At 31.2% G+C, this 10,839-nt stretch overlaps 1 protein-coding gene across 4 annotated transcripts; it reads right to left on the bottom strand.

The window, feature by feature from the left end:
• Positions 1-13: 13 nt before the first annotated feature.
• LOC145317271 (putative polypeptide N-acetylgalactosaminyltransferase 9) lies at positions 14-10,290 on the bottom strand. Of its 4 annotated transcripts, none has more exons than XR_013878956.1 (3): positions 9,770-10,290; positions 6,131-9,013; positions 14-5,946 (listed from the first exon to the last, which is right to left on the bottom strand). XR_013878956.1 is itself a non-coding variant. In XM_080158276.1 (2 exons), exons 1-2 carry the CDS (start codon positions 9,803-9,805, stop codon positions 7,274-7,276), a joined length of 1,776 nt encoding a protein of 591 aa, XP_080014402.1. In that variant the 5' UTR covers positions 9,806-10,290; the 3' UTR covers positions 14-7,273. The 4 variants fall into 4 exon arrangements, 1 of the variants encoding a protein (XP_080014402.1); XR_013878957.1 differs by having other exon boundaries at positions 14-6,789; positions 7,018-9,013; XR_013878958.1 differs by having other exon boundaries at positions 14-6,722; positions 7,018-9,013.
• Positions 10,291-10,839: the final 549 nt, after the last annotated feature.

Here is a 10,839-nt window from a genome sequence, read left to right as displayed (position 1 = left end):
TAAGATACTTAACTCTGAAACAGGTTTTTCTTATCAATTAAATCGCTCTAAAACTTGCACACAAACACACTCAGACACACACACACGCACACGCACACGCAATTACTTATCAACAATTGCAAGGTATACAATTTAAATAAAATCATGCCCTGGCGCGTACAAAATTTACAATGTACTTTTACAAACCTAATTTTAATTGTAAAAAAAGATATCAAAATCAGAAGAATTGGATAAAAATTTATTTTTCTTAATTTTACCTACTAATATAACTAACTACAGGGGATGGTAAATTGTAATGTTATTGATAATAATAATAAATTGAATACAGACTTAAACTCTTAATAGTTTGACTGATTAACAGATGGATTCTGCTAAGTGATATCACAAGTACGGAATTAAGTATCCAAACACACACAACATAAATATTTCCTTTAGCCAGAACTGTATAGTAGTATCATGGACTTATGGATCAGTAGCTTTTAAAAAAAAAAATTGGGAAAAATGCAAGTGTATCTCTTATGAATAAATCAAAATCTAATCTACACTTTCTTTAAATGCAAACTATAAATATAAACATTACCATTTCTTATTTTAAAATATGTCTTTTTGAATATCTACTATACATTCCTTTTGTTGAGTTGTTTACTAGGCGAGTAGAAATTCAGAGATTATGGCATTGAAATTAAATTGATTTCTATCTTTAGCAAATTCTTTATAAATAGAATCTATTTAATTTTGGCTGTATGTAAAATTGTCCTAAACTGTAGAGAATAATCTATTTGCAATGATTGTCCACAAACACGAAAATAAAATCACGTGTTTTACCCCAGAATTGTTTGGTATTCGTGGTCATTAGTCACAAAAACATCCGAGAAAATTGTATTACATAATCCATAATCCCTGAAGGGCAAGTCACACGACAAATACTTTAAAATGCCCGATTTTGCTTTCCAAAAACAGAATTCGATGTCTGAACTTACGCCTTTTTATTCATAATTACTTTAGGAGTATTTAAGACACCAAATTAAAAAAAAAACTTGTTAAGAAAAAAGGCAATTAAAGTTATTTACTCACGCTAATAAACAATAAAAATGGAGAATAAGGACAAAATTTTGGTATTTTAATCGCTTTGAATCATGATTCATTATTTTTAAGCCAAATTCTTGCCATTTCCGAGGGGCAAATTCACCAAAATTTTCGTTGGTAGTCTAACAAAGTTTATACCAGTTATTGATTCGATTAAATCCACTAAATGTGAGTTTTATGTCCCCAAAAAAATAAATCTATATATCTATGTTGTGTGTATGGAGACAATAAACTACAATACTATAGAGTCAATAATAGAGAAGAATAATTATAAAATATTTATCTTAATACAAAGATATTTAAACTAATAATCATGATATACAATTCATTTTTCTCTAATAATAGAAATTTTTAATAAATAATAAGTTGTGACTTTTTGTATTAATACATCAGCTTGATTTTTTTACAATTATTTTAAGATAAAAACATAATAAATGCAAAATTTGTTGCTGTTAGGCAAGATATAAAATTTAGTAAATAATCTATAAAAACATAAAAAGCATCAAAAGAATTTGAAATTAAATTAATGAAAAGTTTTTTTTTTAAATAATGTCTTATTTAAAATGAAATATCTACCTTCTGTCTTTTAGAATAGGAAAATTTGAAATATATTTTGAAAATTAGGTTGATCAGGTAAAAAGGAACAATGAAATTTACGCGAACACTTTACTGAAGAAATTTCAAAAACAGGGTTTTGCCAGGGGGGTTGTGAATACTTGAGGGGGAGAAAAAGGAGAAGGCAGTCATAAAAAAATTCAATTGACATGCGCTTATGGTAGGATATGATAACTTATCTATTGTGTCTTTTAAAAAGTACAGTTTGAATAATTCACGAAAAAAAGTTAGGTATACTATTATGAGATTTTATTTTAATTATTTTAATGGAAAAATTCCTACTAAACACCTTTTCCAACAACCCTTATTCCCCCGTACAATAAGCCACTCTTGCGAAAATTTAGCAAATATAATTTTGCAAAGAATGAGATATCATTTTATCAAATTTGATTTCCATTAAATAATGACCGCATCTAATATAATGCAATTCTTAAGATCCTTCTTCAGAATTTGATCAAAAAATCTTAATTGAAATTTCATCACCAAAAATGAGGCGGATCTTACGCCTAATTGAATTTATTAAAACAAGAACCACATTGAGTATAGGTTACGTAGCAAAACAAAAATAAAGTAAAAATTAAAAATAAAACTATTAACAATACCTAATTTTCATTGTGGTTTAATTAAATAGTAGCTACGCCACGGAACATTAACCGTTAAATTGTTGCGAAGTATGATTGGTTGAAAATGAAATTTTCATAATTGACAATATGGCTAGAAAGTTTGAATATTAAATATTATTTGATTTCTTTAGAACTACATGTGGGACCCTGTCATATTAGCATAAATGTGTGATGTTAAAACAAATATTTTTTCCCTTTCAAATTACAAAATTACAGCAATTTATTTAATGATGTTAATATTTCTAAAATAATATAAAATACATTTATGATATTATGCATAAAAACATATTAATTTTGATTTCTCTTGGCGTACACTAAAGGCACTTGTCTTATTGAAAATCTACCAAAACAACGATCTAATATATAGCTAAAGAAATTGACAAATCAAGTAACCAAAACTTTAAGATTTTAACGTATGAAAAAAAGCTGTTTTCTCCCTAAAAAGTTTAACATTTTGGGTAAATTTGTGCATTGCGGCTAACTAACTATATAATGTGTTTGAAATCAGTATTCAAGTATTTTGCTATTAAGAATTTTTGTTATTTTGAAGTGACATCTGTAAAGAAATGGCATATGGTTATAAGAACCAAGGTTGAATAGTCATAACAATGTGCGCTCTATACAATTATACCAACACAATTTTTTTTGCATTCCATCAAATTGTAAACAATTTTTCCGTGAGATTATCCACCAGTTTTTTTTTCTTCTCTACATTTTTGCATTTTTTTGGATTGCCGCTTGCATTTTATGATTTTACGGGAATTAAGTTAAGATTAAGAATATTATTAAAATAATTTGATTTTTAAACACGAGAGGAACATTTTAAAACTAGATAGAAAAAAGATAAGTTATAACTCTTTAGAATTTTTAAAATAAAAAAAACCCTAAAAATTAAGATTTTATATTTCTTATTTGAAGAAGTTAGCGTGTTAATAACCAGTTTAGAAACCATAATGAAATTAAATTTTAATTTCCTATTACAACACATGTAATATTGTGTGTAGCTGTACTGTTTTTATTTGTTTAACAGTTAAGATATAATTACAATCTTAATGTTACTTTGAAATAAGTAATAATGATTTTTTCTGCTTGTAAATTTCGTTAGATTTTAAAATGAGATATTTCTGTCTAATAAAACTTGTATTTTACCAATTTTGACCGGCAAATATAATAGTTACAGACAAAATAGCTTTTCTTTTCGTTAAATATCCCTTAATAAATTATCAAATGCACTTAAATTAAACGGTGGAATTAGTTTTGAATTTTCAAATTAAACTATTTGTAAAGTATATTAAGACTAATAATTGCTTGCTTATTTTATTTAAATGACATAAGGTGGTTGGTGGGGGGAGGGGTGTCAATTAAATATCTCATAATATGTATAAAGAGAAATACAGGCCTACTGGAACATCCCATTAAAACGCTATGTCCCAAAAAATACGAAATGACACTTTATTTTAGAAGGTTGAATCTCAAAAAAATCATTAAAATATTTTTTCAATGACAAAAAATGACGATGATTAAAGCAAAAAATAATCAAGAGATGAAAAGAAAAAAGTAAAATTCATGAAATAGCCGGCAGAAACATTATATCACTTTATGTGTTTGATAACAATACAACACAATGAAATAATTAACGCTTTGAAGTAGTAATGTAATGATTTTATCAAACAATGGCAGAAAAAATAAAAGATTGGTAATGAAGTAAAATAATGTTTGGGTTTACTTGTATGCCAAGGTTAAAATGCTTAACATAGAAACAATGGAATGTTCAGCTCATGTTCAATAAACCCAACTATGCCAATAGAAAGGTAACAATCATTTTCAATATTTGTACAGCTTACAAAATGTACTTTTAAATGATTAATTGATATTAAGACTACTATGATTGTAATTGGTGATATAACAAAAGTAGTTCAAACTGTACTCTTATCATATGAATGGACAAATATTTGAAATAGTTGTTGGCAGCTTGCCAAAAGTACCCCTTACTTACCCTAGATATCAGGGATAAAAGCAAAAAGTTTCCTCTTTTAATATTTATTATTCCGTCTTAAGGGATAAGACAATTGACGATAAATTGATCTCTAATTACTACCCTTTTTATAATTTAAACTTATTGGTTGAAAATAAGACACTACTAGTTAAAACCAATCAATAAAAGTTTTTAAAGATTTCTAGCAAACGAATTAGATAACGTGGTAATAAAACTTAAAACTTTAGGTACCAGTGTCTCTCATTGACATTATCCACGTTTATATACTAATAAAAGAAGTGGGATGGACAAATGTGTCATCCTATAACTAATCCAAAATACTATTGGCAAGAAACCTTTTTTTTTATATAAAATCTTTTATTTTAGGTTTGATTCAAATAAATAAAATCTCCCCATTTGCATAAAATATATTTTTTTCTATATTTATAAAGTATTAATTTGTTTTTAAACTTTCACTGCTGTCGTTGATGATCTCGCAACCCTGGCTTGATAAAACTTATTACTATATCCATTTGTAACCAGGAAATGGTTAAAACAGCTATTGTGTCTCAATTTCAGTTTTCAAAATAACATTTGTGTACATCTTGGCGAGACTTGGCATTTTTCATCATTTATAAGGATGATTTTATAAAAATTATCTTTGAAAGATTGAGAAAAATAAATGAAAAAAAGGAAACATTTGTTTGCTTTAAATGACAAAATAAATTAAGTTTATTTCAGTGTGTCGATCTTTTCCTAAGATCACACAAAACCCTATTAATGGAAGATTAATTTTGTCATCAGCAGGTTTTAACCCTTTTTGAGGAAAGATAGCTTATAGGACAACTATTTAAGAGAAATGTTCCCGAAAAAGTGTTACCGATCCAATTTTTTATCTTTAAGCTTAAATCTTAGTTGTTTAGTCTAGGTGGTTGGGGAAAAAAAGCTCCTGAAGGCTAGGGGCGGATCCATAAGTAGGAAATTTGATAAAAATCTAGCTTTCTAATAATAAATGATAATAAGAAAAACTGTGTTGGCAAATATTTAATTTTCGCCACCAACACGTACATCTTCTGTGGCTTTTACACTTAATTGAACAAAGAACAATACTTAAAATTTTTATAATAGCATTCCGGCATTATGCAACTTAATCCATGTTACATTTAAAGAAAAAATTATTGTTCTAATTTCAAATTCTTCTGTAGCATTTTATAATTGTAAAGATTATTTAAATAATTAGGCAAAAGAGATATTTTACTCTGTAATTATTAGGTATAGATGAAAATTAAATTAGGATAAATGCTTAAAATGCCTATTATTATACAATCAGCAATAAAGACTAAATAATAATATTTTACAATATCACAATAAAACAAACATAAAAACCAATCAATGTTAAAAAAAAAATAAAAAAAAGTGGATTGTTAAAATTGGCTAAATACAAAATCTATATCACTTCAAGAAAAAAATTTTGATGCAAAATAATAATACAAAATGGCATAGAATAAAATAGGCATGTAGAGTAGATAATATAAAAATAAAAAATGCTGGAATCAAATTCCAAATAAAAAAATAACACACTGTACAAAGAATGAATATAAGACGGACAAAAGTACTGTTCTTTTAAAACAGGTAAATTAGGAAAAACTATAAAAATTACAAAAAATAAATCCCTAAAATCATAAAAAAAAGGAAAAGATAGTGTAGGTGAAAAAAATAGTTAAAGCTAGGTCATAAGGTGTAAGGCTCTAGAAAATAATCACAAATGCAGGTTTTACCGGCCGGCGTCTAAAATCCGATAATGTTCAATATCATGCTTTTAAGGATTTACATAATGTAAATGGGATGTAGAGCGTTTTCTTTGAATTTATCTAATTCAGGTTTCTAACTAATAAGGTTTTATATATCAAATATAATATAGAATAGGTATTTTTTAAAGTATAGGTAGTACATTTATTAAAGTATTGTCTTAAATACTTTGTGTTTTAAGGTTAAATAAAGGCTCTAAAATTAAGGATAAGGTAGAAATAAAACTAAAACTTATTGTCGCCTTTTTTAACCTGTCCATTAGAATTTCAAAATTTTGGCAGTCATTTTTGACATATTTATGATTAAAACCTATCCAATATGACTCATTTATTTGATATAATTTTTTTGAAAAGATATCCAAGAACAGAGACATATTCAATATAATTTAAATATTAGAACAGAACAGAGAATAAGATTAAGTAAAGATTAAAGATAGTTTCAGCTGATTAAATTGGGAGTAAAATAATGATTTCTTTTTATATTATGCCTAATTCTTTGTCCTGTTCTACTATTTGTTATTAAGAGGATGTGTCTCTGTCCTGGGACAATGAAGCACCTCTGATATTGAATATAAAATTTGATATGCTGACTAGATCGCCTGAAGGTGAAATCAGCTGGATAATAAAAATGTATTTTGACTTCATCTCATGGCAATACAAATTATTTTATTAGGTAGGTATTCTTGTAGATTCAAATATTTATCAGAAATAATTCTTTTGAAGTAAAAGAAGACATGGAAAATAATTTGTTAGGTAAGTACCTATGTGTAATTTCTGATAAAATATTTTTTTTATGCGATTAAGAATAACTAATACAAGGCAATTTGATTCTCAAAATTAATTAAATAACATTATTGATAAATTTCTTGCAGGTATCATTACTAAAAATGCTAAAAAAAATGCATCTTACCTTTATCTTACAGAAATTCTTCAAGTCTTCAATAGGTATTAAGAATGAAAAATGAAATCATAAGCAAAGTTGTTGATAATATATAGAAAAATTTACATTTTTAGAGCATAGAAAAGCGATTAAAACAAAATATTTCTTTTTTTAGTGAAAACCATTATTTTGCGATGCCTTAACATTTTATGAGCAATCATATTATCATTTTGTGAATTACAAAGTTGTTCCACTACCAAAGATTGAGCTGACTGAATATCTGATGCTATAGCTTGGACGCGTCGAAATTCTGAAATCTCCATCGTTGCCGCACATTCTCCTCCGTGCAGGCCTCCATGGTAAGCTTGTCCTTGCTGGCGTTGATGGTGAGGCACAGCTTGGAGCTTCCGTGGCGCAGCGACTCCGTGTCGTGGTCGTAGATCCAGTATTGGTTGCCCTTAGAGCCATGGCACGGGTACAGGATGACTCCAGCTCCGGCATAATCCAGGCAGGATTCGTCCCGCCGGATTTCTCCGGTCTTCGACAACATCCAGTACTGGTTGCCGCCCTGGTTGTGGCAGGGCCACAGCCCGACCTGTTTGTGCATGTCCTCGCGCTTGGCAGGAGAGTCGACACACTGTACTGACCAGGGGTTTCTAATCTCACCGGAGGCCACGGCTTCGCCAGGTATAAATAGCTCTGGGTAAACATTATCTAGGTACCATTTAAAAGATTTGCACTGCAAATCACTTCTTAGCTTCTTACGGCTCGATACATCACCAAAATCTCCTAAATCATGGCCGATTCGATCATAGTAATACTTTTTATAATCGTCAAGCCATACTTCAGCCAGACGGATGGAGTTTCTACGCAGCACATTAACTCCAGACCTCCATTTGTACGGAGACCGTTTTCTGAAAATATGTCCGACATGGGAGCAGGGAACAATCTCCAGGGTACCTCCACACATCCAGGTTTTAAATGACAGCTCCAGATTCTCACCTCCCCAGATATCAAAGCCAGAATCATAGGTACCTAACTTTTCAAAAAAGTTTTTGTCTATAGAGAACAGGCCACCCGCCATGGTTGGGCTCCGAACAGCTTCCGCCGTGTTGGAATGGCGTCTCTTTTCTTTGTCCGGCACTGCATGCCAGTTGAACTGTAAATTCCAATCGAAGCCACCTACATTAACACCACCAGAGTCTCTATAATGATATTCCAATGTTTCATCATTAATAACATCAATCACAGGACACACAACATTGGTATTATTTCTGGCGATCCTGTCTAGCAGGGGCTCCAGCCAGCCTGTGGTACACTCACAGTGAGAGTCAAGGAAAGTTACAACAGGGGCCTTCACATACTTGGCTCCCATCAATCTGGCACGTATAAGTCCCACCCTCTCGGGGGCGCGTATCACTCTTACTTGCGGATAATCAGCAACATAATTATCCAGCTGCTCTTTTAAATGGTCCATTGTGGAGGCATCGTCCACAAGGATAATCTCATCAAGTAAATGCTGTGGAGATCTATCAAGAATGGAATGAACTGTTCTGAGAAGCACTGACCATGCCTCGTTATGGAAGCACACTACTACACTGGTTGTTGGCAGGTTAGGCAGAAACCTGTTGTCAGCTTTACACCATTCGTCTCTTGGGTCAGGCAGAGATCTGTGCACTGAAATCATATCACTTACATACTGGTTGAATGCATTATTTTTCCAACCCTCGTCAATTTTGCGTTTAGTCTCTTTGTCTGGGTTATCAATTTTCACCGGTTTCCCCAGCTCGCCGGGGCCGTTGGGATCGTGTGGCGGAATTAGCACGCCCATCTCCGCTTTACGGTCGGCGCCGCCTTTTTCACTGGACGACGAACTTTTCCGCGTCTCGGAGGGCACGATAACCTGGGCCGCCGGTGCGTCCTGGACAAGCTTTTCAGCGCCGTTCACGTGCGGCTGGTCAACCTTTCTGTCTGTGTAGAAGAGCATGATAGCTATAAGCCACAGCAATGGTACACATACGAGCACCTGAACAAGATTGGTTACATTATATTTGAACTTAAACCTCTTAATTCATAATGAGAGAAGAATGCGTAGGTATGTTTATTCATTAGATTTATACCTATTACATATATGCCTATATTTGTATGAACAAAATGGTAGGTATATTACATACATTTGTGTGCTTTATGTCTAATTAAGTTTAACATTTTTAATAGGTAAAAATAAAGTAGAATTTAAGGTTGTTCTTTCATTTGATATATATGACAGAAACATGGAAAAACTTGTCATCAATGCTGATTCTGCTGAAGGTACTTATACTTGATACTTGGCTTGTTAATCTTCATTTTCTACTGGTGTAGCGAGTTGAAGATGTTGGTACTGATAATTTTGTTATCTTTTGCTAATTCATATATTTTTTCAATTTCAGAATAATATCATAATATGGCATAATATCACTTGTTCCAGTTAGTGAATACTCCCCTTTCTACGAAACGAGAGACTAACTTGTTGTATCTGCTAAAAACATTTTTGGAAAAGAATGTAATTTTTAGTAGTACTACCTATTCAAGATTAATAGCATAATATTTTATCCATTTATCATATTATTATATTTTTATGTTGGTTTGATAAATTATGGGTTATATTAATAAATAATTCAAAGTTTATTGAATTAATAAGTATTAAATGCATGTTCAGTATTTATATTTCCAATTAATTTTTTTAGTCTTCTTATTAAGATATCATGTTTAGGTTCAAATATAATGTAAAAAAATCACTCGCCTTGCACAACAGAGACCTATGTCTCCGTGGAAACATTGTAAAGTTTTTTTTTGGTTTTAAAAATTTTAAATAATCTAAGAGTCTACAGTCTACATACACCCCATTTTAATCTGAAAATAAAATATTAGTTCAGATTCTTATCACCCAAATTCACATTTATTTATCGAAGAGTATCTGATTTTTTTTAACACTTTTTTCACAATTTAGCGACATGCTTATTTCAGCCACGAAGGTTGGAATTTGAAGATGATACTAAAGGGGGTATATAATATACATATAATAATAAGAATAATGGGCGCTATCCAGCAGAGATAACCAAGGACGAGATGATCGCACCCAAAAAGCGCGTAAAGAAGAGGCGCGGTCAACGGCTATCTTCTGTATGTGCATATTTTTACCCCTCACAAAAAGCTTGTCATACACACTCACACACATGAACTCGCGCATGCTAAGGATATGACACTGTAAAGATTGGTGCTAACTATCATGACTGCACGAGAAGAACTTCATAAAATAATTTTAAAACAGAAGTGTAGAAGAGTGGTGTAAAGTAGTGAGGCATACACACACACACTTATATTCAGTCAAGTCAAGCAGCTGATCGTTGTGTCAGTAGAGAGTGGGATGGGGGTAGGGAAGAGAGAGTTAATATGGATACGAGGAAGAAAGAAGAGATAGAGAGGTATGTAAAGAGTCGGCCATAGTGAAACTAAACTAAACTCAACTGGATTCAATATATTCAATGGTGAAGTACCTGAGAAAGGAGAGGGGGAGGGGTACAAATTATTCTGGGGGGAGGGAGGGGTGGGAGAATTACCTGAGTTGTTATGAATAAAGCACTAGGGAAGGGGAAGAGTTATGATTCCTCCCACACATTTTTAGGAGAGTGGGAAGTAAAGGGAAAGAATGTAAATATAAAGACCGGAGATACAAAAGAAGAGGACTAAGGGGGGGGGGGGGATTTTCAGAGACTTTCTCACAATAATGTAGGAGCTCATCCGCTCTATTATCATTATTTTATTTCAATAATATTGGTGTAAGGAAGTAATATTTGCTTAAATGCACACATA

Source organism: Acartia tonsa, chromosome 4 (genome assembly GCF_053477335.1).
Source record: "Acartia tonsa isolate MP-2025a chromosome 4, ASM5347733v1, whole genome shotgun sequence".
Classification (NCBI taxonomy): domain Eukaryota; kingdom Metazoa; phylum Arthropoda; class Copepoda; order Calanoida; family Acartiidae; genus Acartia; species Acartia tonsa.
This window is presented reverse-complemented; position numbering and strand designations above follow the sequence as displayed.